At 34.7% G+C, this 25016-nt stretch overlaps 4 protein-coding genes across 10 annotated transcripts; 2 read left to right on the top strand and 2 right to left on the bottom strand.

The window, feature by feature from the left end:
* The first annotated feature begins 1805 nt into the window (after window positions 1-1805).
* Window positions 1806-6988, top strand: LOC141696506 (CENP-B homolog protein 2-like). The gene is made up of 2 exons (XM_074500638.1): window positions 1806-3059; window positions 6950-6988. The coding sequence occupies exons 1-2, from the start codon at window positions 1806-1808 to the stop codon at window positions 6986-6988; spliced, it is 1293 nt and encodes a 430-aa protein (XP_074356739.1).
* Window positions 6077-9547, top strand: LOC141698558 (heat stress transcription factor A-4c-like). Of its 3 annotated transcripts, XR_012565156.1 has the most exons (4): window positions 6077-6209; window positions 7029-7325; window positions 7423-8520; window positions 8822-9544. XR_012565156.1 is itself a non-coding variant. In XM_074503256.1 (3 exons), exons 2-3 carry the CDS (start codon window positions 7107-7109, stop codon window positions 8410-8412), a joined length of 1209 nt encoding a protein of 402 aa, XP_074359357.1. In that variant the 5' UTR covers window positions 6077-6209; window positions 7029-7106; the 3' UTR covers window positions 8413-9546. The 3 variants fall into 3 exon arrangements, 2 of the variants coding, with proteins under 2 accessions (XP_074359357.1, XP_074359358.1); XM_074503256.1 differs by having other exon boundaries at window positions 7423-9546; XM_074503257.1 differs by lacking the exon at window positions 6077-6209 and adding an exon at window positions 6218-6349 and having other exon boundaries at window positions 7423-9547.
* A 527-nt stretch (window positions 9548-10074) lies between these two features.
* On the bottom strand, window positions 10075-12829 carry LOC141697125 (U-box domain-containing protein 17-like). Its single transcript, XM_074501359.1, has one exon. It carries the CDS (start codon window positions 12450-12452, stop codon window positions 10308-10310), a length of 2145 nt encoding a protein of 714 aa, XP_074357460.1. The 5' UTR covers window positions 12453-12829; the 3' UTR covers window positions 10075-10307.
* Window positions 12830-15517: 2688 nt separating this feature from the next.
* Window positions 15518-24812, bottom strand: LOC141697577 (protein STICHEL-like 3). 5 transcript variants are annotated; one of them, XM_074502015.1, is made up of 7 exons: window positions 24520-24812; window positions 21998-24151; window positions 20446-20665; window positions 19369-19944; window positions 17588-18242; window positions 16171-16234; window positions 15518-15790 (listed from the first exon to the last, which is right to left on the bottom strand). In XM_074502015.1, exons 2-7 carry the CDS (start codon window positions 24029-24031, stop codon window positions 15698-15700), a joined length of 3642 nt encoding a protein of 1213 aa, XP_074358116.1. In that variant the 5' UTR covers window positions 24032-24151; window positions 24520-24812; the 3' UTR covers window positions 15518-15697. The 5 variants fall into 5 exon arrangements, with proteins under 5 accessions (XP_074358116.1, XP_074358115.1, XP_074358114.1 ...); XM_074502014.1 differs by having other exon boundaries at window positions 21998-24154; window positions 24552-24812; XM_074502013.1 differs by having other exon boundaries at window positions 24552-24812.
* Between the last annotated feature and the right edge of the window lie 204 nt (window positions 24813-25016).

Here is a 25016-nt window from a genome sequence, read left to right as displayed (position 1 = left end):
AAATCGAATAACCCTGTAAATAAATTAAAAAATTAGCAAACTATACCACTTTTCAGGTTCAATATTTAACGGTGAGTTTCGTCAAAAGTTTCCCCTAATTATATGCATGTCGAGCATCCATATTAAATTTTGTTTTGAACACATGTTCGTTTTTCAATTTTAACTAACCGAATACACATCATAAAGATGCATAATAGTCATTTTGAAACAATTTTTTTAAAAAATGGGATGGACATCTCCTACATATGTATTCGGTGATTATTTAGGACGAAATTTCGTAACTTTAGGTATTTCGAATATTTCAAATTAAATGGGAGTATTTTAATACAACACCGGAAATAAATTACTAATATGAAATATATCAACATGTGAAACTACCTGTATATTTCCGCTAACTGCAAGATATAATATAGGAAAAGGATGATATACACAGTAATACCATCCTTCGTAATAAAAATCAGGAAAACATTTTCACAAAGATTTACAATATAAGAATAAAATACACATTTTAGAATATTGTGCTAATTTTAATTTAAAATATAAAATTATCCTCTTGGTCACAGGTTCGAATCTCACGGGAGGAGAATTTATGATTATGTCTCCTGAGTTAGAGTTTATCGCTTAAATGCGGTTTATCTTGGTTCACGTAGTTTGCAGGCTATTACGTGAGCCCGTAGGGTTTACCCAATATACATCCGAAAGGTAGCGGCTGCGGGTTAACTATGATTAAAAAAAATGTAAAATTATGTTATTGTCTGAACTAGTCATATGTTGATAATTTGACGTGTAAATTTATCACAGATTATCGATTTAACATATGTAGCACAGCGTAAAAACAAATTGCCATTCAAAAAAAAAAGTTTCAGCAGATAAAAAAAAATGTTTCGCTAGGTTCAGCCCACTCAATTATTTTGGATGCTTCTGGATCTTATTGGGCCTTCTCCAATCATTGTATCCTTTACTTCAACCCAAAACAGTATGGGCCATTTTATACTTTGTAGAAAATCAACTCAAAATCGTTACTACTATGATTTTTTTTCTTTGGAAATGATGTGATAGTCGTTACTGCTCCCACCGTCCCATTAATTAGTATATACAGTAAAACCTCTATAAATTAATATAGTTGGGACCGGAGAATTCTATTAATTTAGAGAGGTATTAATTAATCGATAAATTAATAATTATTAATTTATAGAGAATTTTCGGTAGCAAACAAAATTAACTTTTGATTAAATTTTTATTCACATAAATTTAAATAAAATGAATTGTACAATTTATATTTTATACTTAATTCAATTAATTCAATGTATATGAATTTAGAAAGTCAATGTAATGTACAATATATTAGATTCAAAGTCCATGTAGTGTATAAGTTAAATTCATTGTATTTTACATAGAAAATATTCAATGTATATTAGGAAAATTCAAAGTACATGAATTAATTTAATTCATTGTATTTTACATAGAAAGTATTAAATGTATGTGTAGTCATAAAATATATTATATATACTGTATATACTAGATTAGGGGAAAAATTATACAAACAAAACAATGGCTTCTCATCTAAAAGTGTCACAAAATCAACAATGACGGATGGAGCAAGAAAAGCATTATGTGAATATAAAAGAGAAAATTCATAATGCATTCAAAAAGATCTCCAGTTGTGGCTCGAAAATAAGTTTCATCTAAAAGTTAGTCAAGGTACAATATCAAATACACTGAAAAGGTCAGCAGACTATCTTGCAGCTAATTACTTGGAGAAAAGAAAAGATATTAAGCGACATAAACCAGCAAAATATCCAGATATGGAGAAGGTTCTCTATGAATGGTTTCTCCAGTACCAAGATCGTGTTAATATGACAGGAGAGCTAATTTTAAAGAAGGAAAAAGAGACCATGAAAATTTTATACCCTCAACAAGATCAGGAGCACACTTTTTCTCAAGGTTGGCTTGAGAAATTCAAGTTAAGACATGGTATTAAGTCATTTCGTCGCTTTGGAGAAAGTGGTTCTGTTGATGTACAGGACATGGAGAAGAAACTGGAGTCCATAAGGGAAAAAATAAACCAGTTCCTTATGAAAGATATTTTTAACATGGACGAAACTGGTTTGTTTTACAGGTTACAAGCTGATCACTCTCTTGCTACGAAACAACTTGAAGGAAGAAAACAAGACAAAGAAAGGCTCACGGTTGTTATATGTTGCAATGAAGATGGCTCTCAAAAAATTCCTTTATGGATTATTGGAAAGTATGCAAAGCCACGGTGCTTCAAGAATGTTAACATGGGCAGCTTGAATTGTCATTATCGTGCAAACAAAAGATCTTGGATGACTAGTGTACTTTTTGATGAATACATTCGTTGGTTTGATAGCCAAATGCAAGGCAGAAAAATTTTGTTTGTGGTAGATAATTGTCCAGCACATCCAAAAAATATTGAAGGACTACAAAATATTGAGTTGTACTTCTTGCCACCTAACATGACATCAAAAATCCAACCTTGTGATGCAGGAATTATAAGAGCTTTCAAGATGCACTATCGCAGGAGATTTTATCGTGGGTTATTAGAAGGTTATGAGTTGGGACAATCTGATCCAGGAAAGATTAATGTTTTGGATGCTATCAATTATGCAGTCGCGACGTGGACGACAAATGTAAAACAAGAGTCAATAGCAAGGTGCTTTCAACATTGCAAAATTCGTTCCATAGATGAAGTTTCGAGCAATTTAAATGAACATACAACTCCGGAAGAATACATTCATGAACTTGAGGTGATGATTAAGGATCTAGGTTATCGTAATAAAATGGATGTTAATAACTTCTTAGATTATCCGGGTGAAAATGAATCATGTTCCGAGGTCCAGAGTATAGAAGAGATTGCAAACACCATCCTTGAAAATAGTGTTGAATATGATCTTGAAGACGATACAACACCGTTGGAGCCGGTTACACGTAAAGAAGCACTCAAGGCATCAAAAATGCTTAATAACTTTTTGATGCAACATGAAAGCACCACACCCGAGCTTTTGGATGCAATAAGGAAGATTAGGGATGGGTTTCATGTTGATTTAAATTATATGAAAAAGCAAACTACAATTGAATCATATTTTACAAAGATGTAATAGCTATATTTTAATGAATATAAGGGAATTTATTAATTTATAGTTTTATTGGGACCATATTTTTATACAGGGTTTTCAAAAAAATTATTATCTTATTATCTTATCGAAATTGATCATTTTTTGAACTGACCCAAGTCGGGACCGGACAAAATTATTAATTTAGAGAGATTATTAATTAATCGAGTATTAATTTACAGAGGTTTTACTGTATTGGGGAAGTGATACACACACGGAAGTTAAGAAAAAATATTATTATTTTTTGACGTAAAAGGGTGTTTCATTAATTAGACAAATCAACTTGCAAAATATTCTAAAACTCAATAGGAATAGTACTCCTATTAAGAACTTGATCTGGAAAATAATAAGACTCTCTCGCCATGAGCAACCTCGACCGTTTAACAAAAAACAACGAATTATAAAATTTTACTTTTTTTGAAACGTATACAATTGAGAGAGACGTTCAAAAAAAAATCGTATAAAATTGAACGGAACAGATAGATTACTACATTTTTTCAAAATGACTTGACAATTAACATGGACATGCCGGTTAATGTGATCTTAACAGCTTTTTTCAATAATTAATTTGAAAATAATAAACTGTGATTAATATGTTAATTTAAAAAGGTGTAAATTCAAGTCATACTTATTTAATTAATGTTGTGTAAAAGGTAAAGCACGAAAAAAAGATTTAAATAAAAAATTGTAATATGATTAACTCAGCACTGATGTCACAAAACGCGTGGACGTATTATTAAGTATTAACCCACTAACTCATACTTTTTCTAATAAATTATACGCTAACCGCAATTATCAAAACTACGTTTTCGTCGTTTTACATGCAAGTATGCGAGACTTATGAGTTACTTCCTAGTAAAAGGACTGTCTTAACTGTCATTCGTGTACACCGTTACTACTTGATGTTTCGAGAATTCGAGACAACCAGGTATATAAAAATAATATGCGCACTTTCTTTTTTTTATAGTATGCAAACTAGGCGAATCAAGACAAACCGTATTTAAGCTTAGTGACATGTTCTAGTTCAGGAGTCATAATCATAAATTCTTTTTCCGTAGGATTCGAACATGTGATCAAGATAATAGTTATCCTTTTTTTAACCAACTGAGTCAAACCTACCTTTGCGGACATTTTAAAAGGGGTGCAACACGAGAACTTCCCAGGGTTCACCCATCCTAGTCCTACTCTTGCCGAAGCACGCGTAACTTCGGAGTTCTGATGGGATCTGGTACTAGGGATGACAATCGGGTCGATCGAAACAGGTTTAGCAAAAATCAAACCCGAACCTGATTATTTTTGCCAAACCCGAACCACTAAACCCGAACCCGAACTCGGGTCCGGTTCGGTTCGGGATCGGTTCGGTAGATTACTATCAAATTGCACCTTAATTTGCACATACTCTAATGAAAAATTACAAAGATCTGATTTTAGCAAAATGTTCATAAATATGACGATTTTGAAATTTTTGGGATTGAATTAGAGGGTTCAGCGATGACAATGGATCATACCTCTGTGAATAAAATTGTTAGTGGAATAATGCAACAATCTTGACCTTTAGTATACTTGTATTAAACATGCTTGCTAAAAATATATTTCAACGACTTTAATACTATAGTTTCTTAAAAGTACATTTTTTAGTATTAATATTAGTAATATATTATATTATATTATATTATATATTATTAGTTATAAAATGTTATTTATATATTAACACGGGTTTCGAATCGGGTTCGGGTTCGGGTCGGAACGGAACGGGTTTCGGGTTTTTGGGTCGGGTTCGGAACGATAAGCCTTAAACCCAAACCCGACCTGAAAATGATTCGGGTTTAAAAATCAAACCCGAACCCGAATCCAAACTCGAAATATTCAGGTTCGGTAAAACCCGATCGGATCGGTACGGATCGGGTATCCATCGGTTCGGTACAAATTGTCATCCCTATCCGGTGCATTAGTGCTGGTATGATATATTACTTGAACATATTTACGCCCTAATTTTACATAATTCAAAATCTCGACATCCTATATAATTTTGTTAAATCTTAAGAAATGATTAAATTATTATTATCTTTTTGTTCAAATACATGAATCTACATTTATTACCCGAAACGAACATGACATAATATTTGTCGTAGAGAATAAGGATCCTAAGGTTAATCTTAGGATACTTTTTCTAAAATCACCACAAATACATGTAAACAGTTAATTTTAATAATTTATTATTAAATATTTACTTATCATATTTTTGCATGTCTTTTAAATTAGGAAAGTAAACAATTTGATAACAAATATAATAAATTTAAGTCAACCATTGTCTTAGAAAATTTTCATAAGTTTAACTTTAGGATCCTTATACTCTTTGTCTTTGTCGTATGACATTATTCCTGACATTACCACATATTTAAAATAATTTTTTTTAGTGTGTGTCAAAGGACAAAAACTAAAAAATTGTATTTGACAAGTTGTCAAAATTTTATTGATAGAGATTTTCGTGCATGCAAGGTCATCATCATTATTAATAAGATCTTTACGAATAAAATTTTGATATCTTATCAAACACAGATTCTTAACATGTGTACTTGGACATTCACCATAAAATTCATTTTTGAAAAAGAGAATTATTTAAATCTATATTTTCATTTTCCTACATTCTTGATCTTAGGTTTTGTTCACAATTTTTTAAGTTTTTTTACAACAAATATGAATTATAACCTTTATTCTGAAACGACATAGAATAATCTCAACCATACGAGCTAGACAAGCGTACTGCATTTCCTGGCCTGTTAACGACCATGGGAGTTGGGACCAAAGCAGTTAAAATGAAAGTACAACTACCTAAACTACAAGCCGTCATCATTAAAATGCATACGTCACCGATGACATAAGCAGTCAATCTACAGTAAGTTGATATAAATACTTGTCAATTGTCGTATACGAACACAACGCTTCAGTCAATACATTTGATCAAACTTCAAGTTACTATCCCTGACTGTCACAAATCTTTTACTAAAATTTTTGAATCATCTTAAAACCCATTCAACATTCAGCAAGGTTCCTTGACTTTTTTTATTCTCTAAGGTATTCATCTTGACAGTGTTTATTTTAAATATGTGCATGTGTATTGCTCATCTTGTAAGTTCTTGTGGTAGGGTTTGACTTGATATGTGTCATATGCTATGATCATTGTTTTTGAAGGTGTTTGCTTAGCTGAAATTTGAGTGAGTACTCTTGATTATTTTCTTGGTTATTGATGGTATTACTATGTTTTCATATGTATCGGGTTTGGGAGAACATGATGTACGCAGCCGAATTGAGATGTTTTCTCAAAGATTGTTGTGAATATATGAGAATTTTGCTAATTAAATTTGTTTAGTTTTGCATTGAGAAGAAATATGAGCTAATTGTATTTGATAAAAAAATTTGAATAGTTTCTTGGTTTATTATGTTTTCATATGTAACGGGATTGGGAGGATAAGATGTCAGCAGACGAGTTGAGATGTTTCCGCTAAGATTGTCGTAAATATATGAAAATTTTGCTAATTAAAATTGTTTAGTTTTGCATTGAGGAAAAATATGAGCTAATTGTATTTGATAAAATACTCCTGAATATTTTCTTGGTTTGTTATATTTACATATGTAACGGGATTGAGAGGATAAGATGTCAGCAGCGAGTTGAGTTGAGATGTTTCTGCAAAGATTGTCGTGAATAAATGACAATTTTGCTAAATAAAATTGTTTAGTTTTGCATTGAGGAGAAAGATGAACTAATTGTTTTTACTTGTTATGTTTGTTATTGTATTTGAAAACATCTTTGCTAGATTAAGTGGTTTCTAGAGGACTTTAGGCTAGAAGTTTAGTTTCTACGCGAAAAGGCTCATAATTTTATTTTCTTTGCAGTCAATATTGAATTTGGGACTCATTGGTGGTCTGTTTCTGAGTTCGAAATCTGCTATAGAGATTGCTGTGAAAGAGTTAATGATGGATGAAGGTCAAAATAATTTCAGTGCATTGCCTCCATTTATTGCCAAGACTTATGAAATGGTGGACGATTTCTCGACGGATCCCATTGTTTCGTGGAGTATGAGCAATAGAAGTTTTGTTGTGTGGAATCCACCGGAGTTCTCCAGGATTTTGTTGCCGATATTCTTTAAGCACAATAACTTTTCCAGTTTTATTCGACAGCTCAACACATATGTAAGGCAATTGGAAAGTACCCTTTGTGTAATTGTTGTTGCTTTGCTAATCTGTGTTACTTGATTCTTATGTTTTGATGGTGTTGGATTGATAACAGGGTTTTAGGAAAGTTGATCCTGAGCAATGGGAATTCGCTAATGAGGATTTTGTTAGAGGTGAGCCGTATCTCTTGAAGAACATTCACAGACGCAAGCCAGTTCACAGTCATTCAGCGCAAAATCTTCACGGACAGGGAGCTTCTTCATCTCCGTTAACTGATTCAGAAAGACGCGGATACAAGGAAAACATTGAAAGATTGAGATATGAGAAGGAATCACTGCATTTGGAGCTTCAAAGGAATAATGAAGAGAAACAAGTATTTGAATGGCAGATGCAGATTCTGACTGAGCGTGTGCAACATCTGGAACAACGACAAACAGATGCGATATCTTCTCTGGCACAGACTTTGAAAAAACCAGAGCTTGGTTTAGGTCTCGTGCCAAAGTCGGAAGAAATACACGAGAGAAAGAGACGGGTGCCCAGAAAAAGTTCCTGGCAGGAGGATGGAAGCTCGGAAGATGATCAGACGAATACATCCCAAGGTTCTATCAAAGGGACTTCAGGGTTCAATGTGGAGTTGTTGGAGAGATTGGAGTCTTCTCTGACATTTTGGGAGAATGTAGCGAAAGATGCTGCAGTGGCTACTACTGTGCCAGATAATTCATCAATGGATTTTGATCAATCTACAAGCCTTGCAGGGAGCCCTGCTATATCTTACTCCGGTCTTGGTATTGAAACTTTAAAAATTGACATGAACTCCGAGCCTAGTAAGGCAATTGTGCCTGAGGTTGTCGTTTTAAAGGAAGAGGCAAGAGATGGAAGCTTTTCTAATTCTCCAACTGCAGCCAATGACGGATTCTGGGAACAGTTTCTGACCGATAGCTTGGAATCAACTGATGCTCCAGAAGTTCATTCCAAGAGAAAACATATGGAGAGTAGAAAGGATAGAAGTACAGTAGTTGATCATGAAAATTTTTGGTCTAATATGAGGAGTATAAATAATCTCACTGATAAACTCGGACAGCTTGCTCCAGCACAAAGGACTTGATTATAGTTTCTTTCTGGGCAAATAAGAGTACATATCGAGTTTTGATGGTTTCACTACCTGCTTGTAAATATGAGATTACAGATTCAACAACAGTTACAAAATTTTCATGTAAATCACGTCTACCATTGACTTATTACGTAGTATTGCATTAATCGACAATTTCATTTGCAAGTGTTGTTCAATTCATCTGTATCGTCAATCAGATGGTAGTATCGAATTCCTGAATATCTCTTCTTGATTAAGAAAATGGAGTTTTCAGCCTATCTACTCCTAGCAGCAGGGTGAAGGATTACATCTCTGATCTCACCCTTTCCGGTTCCTCTCCTATTAAAAGTTAGGACGTCGTAGATCTTTTGAAGAACTTGATTCAGCTTTGGGGAACTAATCATACTCGTGGCTTTCATTGCAGGAAGAAAACAGTGCATGCATATGAGCTGAGATTGACTTCAAATGTGCTTTGCAGTCTTCTTTCGAGATTTAACATTACTGGAAGAGATTCCAGAAATGTTTAACGAAGCATAATTGAAGCAGGAGTCGACGTGACTGTATTGCCAAGCAGTCTCCTCTGTTGCTTCCTCTGCTGCTTGAATGCCTAAGGCACCTGATCAGTCTTGGTTGTAAGATACTAAGATGATAATTTTGGGATTTAAGTTGAGTTCATGAACATTCTACCTTAGCAGTAGTGCATCAAGTAATGTTGATCTGATGTTATTTCTTGATGCATAGCCTTTTCAGCACACTTCATGCCAAGTGACTCACATTGTTGAGATGCACTAGATTGATAGTTCATGTTCGTGCCAAATGGCTATCATTGTCAACTGATCTAGGTTATACTTGATGTCTGTGGCCTTGTGCCGAACGGATGACGGCACACATAGTTAACTGCACTAGATTACAGATTGTGTTGTTGGCTTTGTTCCGAACGGCCGGAGCTGTTAACTGTACTTTATTAGAAACTAGCCTTCTTGGCTGAAGCAAACTCTGTCACTTAATATGCAAGGGTCAGAATATACACATTCAGTACATCGGGTTGATGTGTAGGCTTTTTTTCTTCAAGGATTTATGTGTACACATGATCATACGATCATACTTTAACGTCCAACGTATAATTAAGCCCGACATGCACCGAGTACAGATGGAAGGGGAGTTTAATGTGCTAAAACAATTGAATGAAGCATGTTGACAAGAAAAAAAAATATATGTGATTCACTGTGTAACACACTTCACAAATAAAGAAATGCAGAACAGCTTTTTCAATTAATTAGCAATTATCAAGTGATTAAACTTCAATTTGTGCTGCAAAATACCAACACCCTAATCATATCATTACCACCAATAGAACCACGATTGAGAAATTGCACGCTCATCTCCCATGTTAATAATGGCTTGGGCACTTGCATAATGTCTTTTTTTACATTCCACTCAACATGTCTCCCCACACTTCATCCCTACAAACACTATCAGTCTTTGTATTCTCCTAGTAGAATTTCAATAAGTACAACAGATTGTCAGTGCCATACTTGATTACCTGTGTGACATTTAGCTTTGTTTTTCAACCAAACAATAAGATTTTGTCTCAAACCATAAAACAAGAAACAAGAAAAGGCTTTTAACAATGTGCAAGTATTGGACTATAAGCAGTGTTTCTACTACATGGAGCAATTTTCCCAACTGTAGATAATATTATTAAGCTGCAATACTAAGTACTAACCCTTACACAGCATAGATGCACAATTTACAACAAGACCACGTTTCCAATTTCCCGAACACATTTCTTATGGTAATCCTGTATTTTTGTTCTCGTATTAACATTTCAATCAAAGAATTAAGGATATTGAAATCTACATTTAGGGTTCTAAGGAATCTGAAAGGCCGGCAAAGATTAGAAGTCACCGCTATATAACTGGAACAGAGATTGATAGAGGCACGGAAACATCCCTGGTAAAACTTGAATCACTATTTGCAGCTGAGTTCCCAGAAAATGGATAACCAATACCTAACCCGTTAATATGTAATGATCCATTTTCACACCTCTGGAAAACTCTAGCAAGTGACGCTGCTTTTCTTCTTGCTCTCTTCGTTCCTGTGAAAAGTAAGCTGTGTAGTAAACCAATCATCGCAGGTATCCTCAAAACCCTCTGTGTTGCAGCTGTGCCACCTCCTCGGCATAATTCAAGCAATGCAGCAACTGCATTCTCTTTCCCTTTGGGACTCCCCGAACGCATCATACTGATTAGTCCAGCCACAGCTGTTTCTTCCTTCCCAACTGCTTCAGCCCCAATTGGCTGCCTAACGATAAGGGCTAATGCACCTGCTGCTTCTTCTGCAACACCATCAAAGCCCAGTGCCTGTACTAAAGCTGCTACAGCCCCCGAGTCTATCATTTTTGCACAATTATCAATGTGAGTTGATAGGTTAAATAAAGCCGTCACAGCGTCCTTCTGTCCTCTTTGTGTGCCCTCCGTCAAGAGCCCTGCCAAGGCTTCAACTGCACCATCTTCTTGTGCTATTCTTTTCTTGTAATCGTGGACTGCAGAAAGGCTGAACAATGTTGCAGCGGCATTTTCCCTTGCCTCGGTTGTGTGACCAAATCTAAGAACTTCAACAATTGATCCTAAACATCCTGTTTCATCCACAATCCGGCTTTTATTCTTGTCATAAATCGACAGGTTAAGAATAGCAGTTACTGAGTTTTCTTGCGCTACAGCATTCAAGGAGGAAAGCAGAGCCTTCAAATGGGGTATTGCCCCAGCTTCTGCAATATATGCACGGTTCTCTCTTCCAGTTTTTGCTAATAAACGTATCTCTCGAGCAGCAACAGTTTTAGCACCGTGTGAACCATTAGCAAGCTGTTGAATAAGAAGCTGCGCTGTAGCTTTATTAGCTTCAATTGCGGCCTTGCTTGCTGAAGGAGCTGAGAACATTTCTGTAGAATCTAAGCCCTCAGGTGAATTATACATAATTCCATGAGCATTACACCACTGCATAATCAAATTTCTGAGAGCTCTATTGGGCGCCAGTTGTGTGTGAATTAAAACTTGTCCTGTCTTTGGACAAGTACAATGTCCCTCTTCCATCCACCTTTTTATCGAAGATCGATCATAAGTTTGTCCCGTAGAGATTATGACAGGATCCATCATCAAATCCAGTGTAATAGGACAAGAAAAATCTTTTGGAACAGAAATACAGGTATCCATAATTTCTTGACTATTTAACCTTCTCTTGCCTTTCTTCAGCTTGTCTCTCAATCCCGATTCAACATTCTTAAAACCAAACAACAAAAACCGACAGTACCGAGCCAGTGCAACAAACCCATAAAGCACCGAAGCAGTAGGCTCAATATCACCTTCCTGATTAACGATTTGCTCTTCCAAGAACTCAATTTCAGCTCTAAAATCCTTAACATCAGAAATCCGCAATCTTTCCACAAAAAAGTAATACAATTCCCTAGTCTCCGGAACCCTCCCATTCTCAAATTCATCTAAAAACGAAAACAACTTCATTCTCAAAATCTCATCTTGTTTATCAACCAATAACTTAGCTCGTCTACATTGTTTTCGCAATAACTCAATCTGTTCCCTCACATCATCACTCAATTCAACTTCGCCTAACGGAAAAACATCCAAAAGGGTCGAAATTTCTAAACTCAAATCATGAAAATGCCCCGAAATCGATTGATTTTGAATCAACAACCATAACACACTAGACTGTAAGCAATAATCAAGCAATATCTTACATCTATACAACACTAAATACATTTCTCTCAAACAAAAAACTGCAGAACCCGGCAAATTCAACCCCAACTCACACAAATTCTCCAACATAACATGAATTACCTTAACCTTACGTACCAAAGCCCTCGAATTCTTTCTCTGAAAACACGATGACGTCACCCCTGGGGAAGCTGACGTCAGCTCGGAGGTAACAGCAAGCAGGGTATTCAAAAGCGCCCCATCTGACAAACCCACCGGCGCCAGAAACGCGTCAACGGACGGCGACCTCCTCCTCCTCAAGGAGGAAAAAATCGCAGCAGAAGCCATCAAAATCAAGAACCCTAGTACAAAAAATCAAGAAAATCACAAATTGGGCGTTTTCAAACCCCTCAATATTTTCAAAATCCAAGAACCTGGGGTTGTAATTAGACCACAAATACGAAATGGGTTGGCCTTAGATTTTTAAATTGATTAGTTTTGAAGGTCGAATTGAAATGTAATATCAATATGTATGTGTAATTTAAAGATAGTGCCTTTGAAAAAAAAAAGATGGTGTTTAATAGGTGTAGAAGAGGGAGAAAAGATAGAATAGAATGCGCGTTTAGGAAAAGGAGAAAGATGTGATATTGATTATCTCTCGTTTGCAGACTTGATGAAAATGACGTTCATGTTCATCGCCTTGCTTCCAAGGGGTTCATACGTTTTCGTAGTTCATACGTAAGACGTGTTTATATAGTTTAGGTTCAAATGAGAAAACTGATCAAAGAAGATGTAATGATGTAAAAATCATTTAAATTCATATTTTACAAAATTTTGTTTATTATAATCGATGGGAACTATGTTTTTAAAAAGGGTGATTAAATTATAATTTTAAAATTAAACAATTGATGTTACCCGTCCCAAATTTCTTACTATTTTTTTATCAAATGATATCGCTAATAAGTGACGATTTTTTTATTTATGGACGTATATTTATACACGAGGCGTTTCATAATATATTTACAAATGTTGCTATTTATTATATGTAATATATCAGTATTTGGGAAAATTTTTGAGAAAAAAATTTTAAAAATCAACATTTTCTTTACAAATAAAGTATTTGTTCAAATTCAGAATACGAGAATCTCTAAGACTAAAATTGAGATTATACACTTTATAAATAAATATTTGTTCTCGTAAAATTTGAATTTAAAATATGAAAATTGAGACAGAGAAAAATAATTTCTTACCACTAATTTATTAGAAATGATTGTACATATATTAAATTATTCGTATTTAACATATGGTTATAAACTTATAATTGTCATTGTAGCATACGTGGGCCGTTTTCTCATTAAAATCAATCTTGCTAAGTTTTTTAATCTAAAAATTACACATAATCTATTCATAATACTTGTTATATATTTATTTATTTTTCAATTAAATCTTTTTAGATTTTGATGTGAATATTTTAGTTGTGAAGTGTATTAACTAGTCATGCATCTTTTGTTCTTAAGTGAATGTTACTTTAAACTCGTTTTCACACCAAACTATAGTCAAACTCTTCATTATGTTCCGCATTAGTTTTCCAAATCACATCATATCACTATTATTATTTCCAATTAGTCCATTGACTACACTCTCATCCATGATGATATCCTTAATCTCAACTGTTTCTTAACTTTAATCTACGTACTCACTGTAAATTGTTGTTTTAGATGATGCATTTGTCAATTGTCAATGCAGCAAAACCGCAATACTGTGTTCTCGAGAACACATTATCAATAATTTTTAATTTTTTAGGATGTCGTTTATGTGCGAAAGCTCTTCTGGGCATAGTTTTGTTTAAAATATGTTTTCATATTTAAACAGGGTCGTAAACGAGTCGAGTTGAGTCTATTTTTTTTATTTTCATATTGAATTCGACTTTTTTGTGACCTTAAATTCATATAAAATTTTAAAGATATAGTATTATTTTTCGGGAGAGTTGCCAAAAGTCCAAAATACACTATATATTTTACTTTAAATATTTTTAAAAGAAAGGTTAGAGAATCTTCGATGGGTAAAAATTCTTAGCTAAATTGTGTAAAAAATATCATAAAAAATAATATAGATATCATGTAAAAAATAAACCACTTCAATGTAGTTAGTTAAAAATTTAATCAGCCTATATATTTGTCGAATATGTAAATACATGTATTAAAATTAGACATTATTAGAGCATATTCAATAATGTTGGCTAAAGTGGTTAGTTAAAATGACATAAATAGTGATTATGTAAAATTTGCTCAACCTTTTAGCAGATTTGCTCCGATGAAATTTGCTATATTTTAAAAATAGTACATTTTTATTATTTGAAGTTATTATAAACAGTGCATTATTTCGATATAGAGAGAATGACTAAAATTTTAGATAACATCGATGATTAATTTTTATTTATTTATGATAAATTATGACACATTTTTAACTAAGGGTTTTTACCATCTAAGATGCTATATCAAAATAGCAAATTTTACATTTTTAACCAACCAATTCACTAAACATTAGATGCTCTTACGAAGATAAATATAAAACGATTTTCATCCCAATTTTGCAGAGATCCTTTTCTTTCTTTCCAGAAAGTTATTAGGAATCTTCATATTTCTTGTTTTTTACTTGGGAAAAGATTGTGGAACACAGTTCGGTCAAGTGTATCTAGAGCTATACTTTTACCATAAAGACTAGACTAACACTGAGCCGACTATGTAAACATCATCGATGGCATATATGCAAATGGTGGTCAACAAATGAATAATGAAGCAAACAGGCAGCTAATAACCACAACCAGAAGAGTCAAATTACACCGATAAGGACGGCAACAACAACGACGTCAAACACAAAAACGTCAAGTTTAGGACTTGACCTGTCTCTTGACCTATGAGTTTCAGCCTTCCCACATTTTCCTTTCGTTTTTTCTTTCGAATTATATTCATAATAAGTAGACAAAACATGTTAGAATAATATAAGATCCTGAAAAGAGTCATTCTTGAGGTTTTTAGAGTAACCTCGACTCATAAATGAGCTTTCGAGTGTGAGGGTGTTAGAATAATATAAGATCCTGAAAAGGGTCATTCTCTATTCTCTAACACTTGAGGTTTTAGAGTAACCGGTTCCTTAACAAAACAAAACTTCTATCGCGAGGCAAGATTTATATTTCTAAACTGTAACATAACAATGATACTCCCTCCGTTACAAGTTACAAGTTAGTTGTCCCGAATGATATTGTACTGTAGAGCATAGACCACAACAATGCCATATTAGAGCTTGACTTATTGGCTTAGCTACCAGCTAAAAATTTGGCAAATAAAGGTAGTGTGGGAGGTATGGAAGGCATGACTGTTTACCATTTGAAGCAAAAAGATTTGAGCACCGAGTCGCAAAAATAATAAATTGACATTTCTTCTATTCTATAATTGTTTATTTCTGAAACGAAACGGATTTGACAGATTTAATGATTAAAATCTACTATATAAGTACCAGGAACAAAAAATTCTTAATTCATACAAATTATGGCTAAAATGAAACCTTCGGACCTGTGAAGTCTAATTCTATCTTTACCTCGGTGACCTAGTAGACAAACACCTTCCACATGACACAAATTTCACCAAAGCTTTTGGTTTCCTTGCTCTGACTTTTAAACGGGAAAGCTGCATGCACACAACATAGTAAATACCATGCTATCATAATCATCTTGATGAATTTTGTCTATTCTAGGCCAAAAAAGTGTTCCATGTTATGTACATACTTGTTTAATTAAAGAAAATATCGAAAAAGACTGTGTTTATATGCACTAGGAGATCTTTACAGGTTAAATTTATCAATGCAGTGAATAACTGACAAACCTAGATAAATGACAAGACACATATTTAAGACATTAAAACGTATTTTGTATTGGAATCTATGATATATTTTATGGATTTTGAATACGAAAAGGATATTGGACAACATAATATGGACTTTGGTAACTCTACCGGTTCAAAGATATAAAGACTTATTAATATAAATGTATAAACATCCGTGAACGTACCCTTTTACGTGTCAGTTTGGAGGCCTTCCAACAAAGATAACTTCTTGATCTAGGTTCTAACCTCCTGCAGAACATTAGCAGTTAAGATGTTACCAATTGTATCATGAAAGCAAAGCAGAGATGTTTGTTTACTAAAAGTAACCTACAAGACTTTATTTGACAGAGGTATGAAATTATAAACATAAAAGCAACACTAATTGTAGCTTCATTTTAATAAATTTTTAACAAGAAGAATAATAACATAGAACTACTCTTACATTTATTTCCTATTTTGGAGGCCGCTCTACAAACAATGTAGGTATCGAAGAAATTATAGTAACCTTGTAAATAATTTTTTTTAAAAGGAGTAAAAATGGATAAGCACCTAAAAATATATTGGATATCTAGAATCTAAAGCTTATAACAACATGGTACACGTGGGGCGCTACTTTATTGATGAGAGCAAACACTCCTTATCTCCTCGTATTAGATACTTGGACCCCACTTACATCTCACGTTAGCTCTATAATTGCAACCAACAAATAAACAAATAACTAGATGGTAGGGTTTGCTTATGATCCAATGTGGAGAAAGTGTTTTCCAAACTTCTAGGGGCGATGATCCAAGAATAAAGAAACTAATAAGGCCCAGACTTGGGGGCACACTTCACTTCTTTTAAGAACTTACACGTAAGTTTAAAGCTTGTAACGTATTTCTAATAGCTTGCCAGCAAAATGCAACATCCTTTTGATGCTGTAACATGAAGCAGCCATCTCTCCCTCCAATTAACTAATTAAATGGGCTGATCCAGCACAGTTATACATATCCAGAAATATTCAATTAAGTATCTGGTAAATAATTAATAATATTAAACCTAGATAGGTATTAATTGAACATTAGGAATTGGCACTTCATCATTTAGCATTTATTAAGAAAGCGCATGCCCACTCTCCCATTGTCGATGTAAAATTATTAAAGCCAACCTCAATGACAACAACTACGATTGGGCGTTTATCGGAATGTTGTTCCATGTGCAATTGTTTGGTCAATAGTTTTACTTGGTTCGAATGACAAGCATACTCACATTCACCCGGTTAATCAATCCTTACATGCCTTAGAGGATTTCCAATCATTTTGATTCCCATTTCCCCCTATTCCCATTCCCATTAACAATCCAGATGCCCCTATATATGTATAAATTTAAAGTAGAGTTAGGAAGTAAAACACTACAAATTGTGAGCAAGGCATATTAGACAATTGTGTGTAATACTAATATAAGCCTGAGTCTAGCACTGACAACAAAAGCTTACATCGCACAATCCTAATTACTCCCTGTACGAATATAAGGGCTTATACAGAATGTGTTTGTAGGACCAACACTTTGCAATGTAAAATTTAAACATGGAAGTAATGCACTAGTCAAGAAAAAGAGACGTACAGATTTTCTTGTTCAAGCTTTTCCGCAATAGAGACAGCTTTGCTTTTTGACCCCCCAGTTCGCTGTGAACCTCTTTCTGCCTGCATAATAATATGTGCAAGAGAAACCTTGCTCCTCACCATGCTCTTACTCCGATCTAATTCACTTGATTGTTTTTGTTCTGCAAGAGAAGCCATTATGGAATTCTGATGCGAAGATGCTAATTGTTCATTCCAAGCACCTTGCATCTCTCGTCTGGCAGACTGCATATTGCCAAGATACGAATTATCTTTCGGTTGTCTCGGTGACGCTTCAATTTCCACTATTTCACTCCTACCCGTTCTATTTGAATCAAAATGTAATGGTTCAGATCTAGTTAGAGCATCTGTATCTCTCAAAGTTCTTCCTCTAGCATCATCATAACTTGTCACTGGCATCCTGTTAATGCCAGGAACTCCTCGATTTGCATACGCTTGGGGTGAGACATTTTGAGAAGCAGGTATAATAAGGGGAACATTACTTCCTGTTCTTGTATCTATTCTTGATTCACATTTAATTTCTATTTTTACAGGGGAACCAAGAACAGCTTCAAATGCCTTTAAAATGTGTGCCATAAACTTTTCTGCTTTTGATTGCATCAGATGGGAGCTAAACGTCAAATGAACTGTTGAACCTGCTAATAGAAGTCAAAAACAGAATTACAAGATGTCATTTCGGTGAAGTACTTGGCTGTTTTCTTGTTCCAAGGAAATTACATGGTAAAAAATGAAGATACAATACATGCACCATGCATACAAAGAAATAGTGTAAGATATTTAAAAAAAAAACGAATTTTATTGTCGATTCAATTTTCAGAATCACTTCCTGTCAACTCAAGTAATTCTGTACCCATTCTAACATAGTAGATGTCCCCTCTTCTCTTTGTAACAGGAGGTTGAGGGTTCCATCCCAAAAGGAGCATGGGTGTGAGTACCAGGGTAAGGGGCCTGTCAAAACCCTAATTGCCTTTCATAAATTATACTAAAAACAGCAAATACATTCAAATGATATATGTTTCACACTATTAGATTACTAAAGTTGCTAAACCCCTACACCCACTATTATATATCTTCTTTAGAAAAAGGTCAGTATGCTAATTTTCTAGTATATTAAGAATCTGTCAATTCGGACACTTCCAATCAGATTTGCACTAGTCGCTGAACCAGTTATTATTTAATCACCAAAGTGACGGTTAATTTTTCACTAATTTGGTTCCCCAATAGACAAGTTGATACACACTTTCTGATCTGCCAACTAGTTGACTGGTCGACGACAACGATGAATAATTCTCATCAGCATGACGCCCTTCTTAAGAAAGATGCATGACAATTCAAGATCCTTTGGGATTCACATTAATCTATGTTGCACATACATTTAAGTGCTCATCGATTGCTTTCATGCCCAAAAACAAAGAAAACTTAAGTTTCAAAACAGGTTATGATTTTACTATTATGGAGATACTTGCTCATAAAATCCTGCCTGATTCCTTAAGAAATCAAGTGGTGAAAATGGAGAACATAATCTACAATTTGGTGTCACTATTCAGTACTCAATATAGCCAAAGACTATAAATTTAAATGCATGACTAACATGTGTGAAATTTGTCCAGTTCCACATGCTATTGTAACCCCAAACTGCGGCAGAGGATACCATATTTTTTACATTTTGCAAAAGATATTTCACTAAAAGCTAACAAGTAGAAATTTAGGAACAAGGGAACATTTACTGTACAAGTTAAGAGGCAATGAAGTTGCTATTAGTACCTGCACCAAAACTGACTCCTACCAGTCTGCCTTCTTGGTAAAAGAACTCCCTTATGCTATTTGAATGGATCTTGTCAAGGGCCTCTAACCAGATTTCTTCAATTTCCTTGTTAAATTTACCTGGAAACTTTCTGCTCTTCACTCTGTTGTTCTGACCATCTACATCAAATTTCTGCTGAGGAATCATTCCCAACCCAGAATGTCCTTTAATGTCTAGACTAGTTCGACCTTGCATCGTAGCATTATTGTAAGTATCATCAAAACAGCCAGCTTGAAGGTTATCTGTTCTGGAATTTGTTGCCATTCCTTTTGTATTATTAGGTATATCGGTATGTTCAACAGTACTTCTCCATGGCATATTACTTCCATTTCCATTAGCGGTAGTTAGGGCCAATGGACTCTGATTGATACTAGTGTCCGCAGAAGAAGTCGGCAAATTATATTGTTGATCAGGAGCTAGTTGTAATAGGGCTGCTGTTAGCCATGTCAATCTGTCATTTGACATTCTCAGCTGCTTTTCAGCTTCAGATAATGTTTTCAGAGCTTGACGTAGTTTTTCCATGTCTTCCTTTGACACTGGACCAGTGGAAATATGAAAAAGTTAAAATATTAGCAAAAAAGATGTAAATATCACAAGTATTAAGTAACATAAAGGGCAGTAAAGCTATTAGCTGTGATTTGTCTAACCTAAAGAAGAGGAATTATTGATATCTATTACTCGTATCTAGTAATAAGGTCCTCCAGGGAGATAGCTAATCAAAATGTGAAGGCTATCAATAGTAAGGGATATAGCTGTTCAGAAGTTGCGCATTTAAATGGAAATCTGAAAAGCTTAAAGGATAGATGACTATTGTTGCAATGTGCAGCTTAACATGAGCAGCCTAATACAGGCATGGACAGCTAAACAAAAAGGACATCACTTTCAGTGTCATTATATATACATATTCCGCTGTCATTCTATTGTGGAGCTTATATGCAATAACTTTAAAAGAGAAAATGCATGTAAGAGATTGAACTAAATTGATGAAAAATGTTTAGTTAATATTATGTGGAAACGATCAATAAATCTAAACTTACATGGTTGTCGCCGGAAGAATTTTCTTCTAAGTCGTCCCTTCATAATATCATAACTACCAGCAAGAATATCAGTTATTACTGTAGCAAGTTGTGACATTAGGGCCAAAGGCTCAACGCCAGATTCCATAATCTCTCTCAAATTCTTAACAGTATTGACTGTATCTGCAGAAAATGCTAAATCAAGTAGGTCCACCAACTTCTCGTCAGATACAAGCCCAACCTGTAAAAAGCATGCACGGTTAGAAGATTGAACAGTATAAAGAGAGTTATCAAAAGTCTTATATTATATATGCAGAAAGTAAATAAAATATAATCTTAAAACAGTAAAAAGCAACTACATAACAGGTATACTAATAAGATGACATACTGAAATTCCGCATAAATTTAAAATTTTAAATGAAGTGATTTCAAAATTCAAACATATAGAAAAAAAGAAGCAAATAACTAGATTCAAATAATAGAATGTCAATGTCTAAAGATCTTACGCGTGCTTTTTCTCGAAAAATCTAGTCGAAAATTATTTGTAACCAGATCCAAATTGTATTTAATTTACTGCTTTTAGCATTAAACTAACTTATAGAATTTATTTTCAACAACATCCAATTATTCACACATGCCTATAAAGGGAAAGCAACATATTACAAAGAGAAATGTCTTGGTTGAGCGGAAATGTACTTGACAATTGACAGAAAAATAAAATAAAATTATAATAATATAATAATGCCTGATTTGGAATTTCCTATATATCAATATTGACCAAGACAAGAAATAATCATATCACAGTCAGACAATTTGAATTTAATTACAAGTCAGCTATGCCACCCCATGAATAAGAAGAACTCATAGACAGAAAAAGGAAAAGGTAATTCCAGTTGAAACAAGGCCTCCAATTCTTTCTCCTAAAGTCTGCAATTGGTTATGCTTTTCATTTTAGGAAGCTTTGTATATATGCTGACAACAGTTTCGGCTCAAACTTAATAATCGAACTAACTATATAGAATAAAAAATTAAAGAATCACATTCTACAGTGTAACCTAATTACAGCTACATTAATGAAAACCACAAAAATAGAAAGAGAATTGTACATGTGCACCGTAATACTTTTTGAGGACATGTCAAAATCGAAGTTGGCTCTGCTCAACTAAAAGATGTTGAATAACACACACACATGTAGTGGATGTTATGATTGGGAAAGGTACAGCTTAATTTACAAGATTTGAGAATCACGAGATCGAAGATGTTAAGTAAAATTGTTTCACATGCAGCATCCAGATATTAATAAAATTGGCAATAATGTGAAGATTGTACGATAGAAACCTTAAGATGCTAACAGAACTTAAAATAAAACAACCTTTGTTTCTAAGATACCAAAGGGAGTTGCATAGAAGATGAATGTTGCGAAATTAAACGATATTTAATCAACAGTTTTATTCTGGAGCATTGCACATATGTAATTAAAGTATTTATAGAAGATCATTAATTCAAACAAGATACAAACATGTGGAAGACAATGAATTGAACTTCTTCCCCAGTAAAATGAATTGAAACTAACCAATTCCTGAACCAGGAGAATAGAGATTTTCTGCCCCAGCAAACTCAATTGATCAAGAGTCATCTCCGCGTCCCTTAGTGAACCATCTGATCTGGAAGCAATAAGCTTTAAAGCATCCTTGTCAATTTTAATATCTTCTTTGGTAGCAATCCACTGCAGATTATAGATAATATCAGCATCCTTTAACTTTGGGAAGAAGAATTTCTGGCACCTGGATATGATCATATGAGGTAAAACATCAAGACTTGAACTGACAAGGACAAAAACGACTCGCCTGAGACCTCGATCCATAACCTTTGATATAGCACTCCAGCACTCAGCAGATAGGGTATCACAATCATCAAAAATAAAAACTCTATACTGTAGTGGGTGTCGCTGAACAATTGTGTTGTTAAGAATATCCAGAATACTTTGGAAGTCCAAAGTACTAACTGGACCTACTTCCCGTATGTAATGACTTCTTCCCTTGTCATATGCAGTGCAGGACACACAAACTCCGCAAGGTTTAGGATGCTCCAATGACTGGCAGTTTAAAGCCCTGGAGAATATGCGCGCACATGAGGTTTTTCCTGTCCCTTGAGGGCCATAAAATACATAAAGCGGCCCAATTTTCCTTTTTACAACTGCATTAGAGAGAGCCTGGGAAACCAAATTCTGCCCCACTAGATCTCTAAAGGTTCTAGGCATGTACTTTTGAATTAAATTTTGATGCCTATCATTTCGATGCTGTTGTAACTTCTGCTGATCACCGGACCTAGCTTCCGAAGCAAGGTCAGAGTCAATTTCCCTCTTCAATAAATTATCAGCAAAAATGCCTAACTCGCCCGAGTAATCATGCACCCAAGCAGCATTATCGGCACTGTCCTGATCATCAATGAGTAAAGGATGTTCCTCGCCATTGAATTTACTAGACGAACTTGAGTGATCAGATGTCACAAGCACATTAGAAAATTCCCCTTCCTTGGTCACTATACCACCTTTTCGTGATCTTGAGTCGGACAAACCACAAGAAAGGCTCCTTCCTGCACTGTCAAGAAATGATTTTCCCCTGTGGTGAATTCGTGACCAATTCCAAGGAATACCACACCCATTTCCGGGAGCTCTTCTAACATTTGGATCACCAAGCTCTTCTCCTCTCTCCTCCATCTGATATTTTGTGTGTGCTGCACCATGAGCTAATGCATTAGAAGGCACAGATATATCGTTTTGAAACGTAGCATTTCTTGTAGCTGTTCGAGTCTTCCTTGTACCTCGAAACTTGCGCCTCTTTGCTCTCTTTAGACCATTAAAGTGGCCGTGAATGCTTGCTTCTGTTTCTTTAGGGGGATCTTCATAGTGTTCATGTGTTTCATGGCGATGATTGTGTGAGTATGCTACATCAACCTCTTGTAATTTTTCAGGGAGGTCTCCTTGATGATCATCTTCTTTATGCCTCTCCTTCTGATTAAGTCTTCTACTCCTTAATCCAGCATTTCCTAGATAAGTGTCCTGGGAAAAATCATTTAAATCTACTGGACTCTCATCCTTTCCATGTAGGAGATCATTTGCCAAATTTCTTCCTACCGATACTTCCCTTCTACTACTTCCCCGGACTCGACCCTTCCGACTGCGTTCACTCACAGCTGGAACCTCATCGTTACGCATGCTCACCTCTCCACGAGCCACATCTGACATTGGTAGATTAGCAAAAGGCGGTGGACTCCGCAAAAATCCTCTATCATTGCTCTGCCGCTCAACGCCTACAGACCGTCTTCCATTACCCACAAACGCATCATTCTCACCCCGCCTCGATAACAAATCAATTACAGACGGAGAATTCCACGAGGGTGGACTCATGGACGGATCCCTCAGAGATCGAGACCTCTGAAGAACAACAAGATCCCTTATAATAGACCTATCTGACAATATAGGGCTTTGCTTATGCATATGGTTCTTCAAATGAATACAGTTTGTCAAATGAATATGGTTGCGAAGATGATCACTAATATCACCATTTGCATCCTTAAGTATCCTGTCCCGGACAGCCCTGGTCATGATCAGAACCTAAATCGATCCAACCACAAACATAATCTATCTTTAATGCAGAATAACACAAAATCTTGCATTTTCTTAATTCAATACTCCTCAATGCAGCCAACTTCCACAAATGAAATCCTACTAAATTGAAACCAAATCAAACATTAACCTCCAACCCATGTACTCAATGACTCAAACATTCACATAATTAAAAACACCTAGAAAATCTCCAAAAAAAATAAAAAAATCTTGGCAATCAAATTCAAAGAACCGCCTAGGAACAAAACAAAACACACAACATTAACAGTTTAACAGATAGTACACCCTTTACAGCTGTAAACTCAACTATTACTTCACAAAACAACTTTAAGCAAGATAAATATGTCACAGTTTCCAAGGTAAAAAAACCATCTTTTTAGCCTTTACAAGTTAATGCCTGTTAATGGTACACTATATACACACATTAATTAAGAGGGTGAGACATTAAACGAAACAAGTAGACTTACGAAAAGGGCTATTGAGAGAACACTAGAATCACCTGAATCAGAGGCTAAAAAGCAAAAGAGGCAAGTGACCCGTTTGAATAATTAAGCTTGGCACCATCAGCAGTTGAGAGAGAGAGAGAGAGAGAGAGAGTTGAAGCTGAAGTTGACAAGTTTTCTTGGATGAAAATGATGGAGAGATTGAAATTTAATTTGTTTAGTGGAGTGAAATTTAAACTATCAAGAAGTACTCAGATTGAGATTCGTTTAGTTTTGGTTTTTTTGTGTTTAAGTGTGAGTTAGTGTGTGTGTGTGTGAGTAAAGTACAGAGACTGTACACTGTCTGGTTATAATAAATAATAATGAAGCTGTCTGTAAATTATTTTGCAATCCAATTTTTTGCATAATAGAGAAAAATGTTTCTAAATAAGGAAGTAGAGTTAGCTGTAATGTAATATAATAATAGATTTAATAATTTTCTAATAAAGTTAGATATAACTTTTTAATTAAGTATTATTCTA

Source organism: Apium graveolens, chromosome 11, assembly GCF_009905375.1.
Source record: "Apium graveolens cultivar Ventura chromosome 11, ASM990537v1, whole genome shotgun sequence".
NCBI classification, from domain to species: Eukaryota; Viridiplantae; Streptophyta; class Magnoliopsida; order Apiales; family Apiaceae; genus Apium; species Apium graveolens.
Note: the sequence above shows the minus strand (reverse complement) of the source record. Positions and strands in the feature narration are given on the sequence as shown.

Excerpts from the sequence above, each read along its gene's own strand:
- LOC141696506 (XM_074500638.1), top strand. The coding sequence starts at position 1,806 with ATGGAGAAGGTTCTCTATGAATGGTTTCTCCAGTACCAAGATCGTGTT. Across the intron at positions 3,060-6,949 it reads AGATTAGGGATGGGTTTCAT|ATTAAGTGGTTTCTAGAGGA; the intron begins GTTGATTTAAAT and ends CATCTTTGCTAG.
- LOC141697577 (XM_074502015.1), bottom strand. The coding sequence starts at position 24,031 with ATGACCAGGGCTGTCCGGGACAGGATACTTAAGGATGCAAATGGTGAT. Across the intron at positions 16,235-17,587 it reads AAGCTTGAACAAGAAAATCT|GAGGTTAGAACCTAGATCAA; the intron begins GTACGTCTCTTT and ends AATGTTCTGCAG. Across the intron at positions 15,791-16,170 it reads CCAAACTGACACGTAAAAGG|CTTTCCCGTTTAAAAGTCAG; the intron begins GTACGTTCACGG and ends GTGTGCATGCAG.
- LOC141697125 (XM_074501359.1), bottom strand. The coding sequence starts at position 12,452 with ATGGCTTCTGCTGCGATTTTTTCCTCCTTGAGGAGGAGGAGGTCGCCG.
- LOC141698558 (XM_074503257.1), top strand. The coding sequence starts at position 7,107 with ATGATGGATGAAGGTCAAAATAATTTCAGTGCATTGCCTCCATTTATT. Across the intron at positions 7,326-7,422 it reads TTCGACAGCTCAACACATAT|GGTTTTAGGAAAGTTGATCC; the intron begins GTAAGGCAATTG and ends GATTGATAACAG.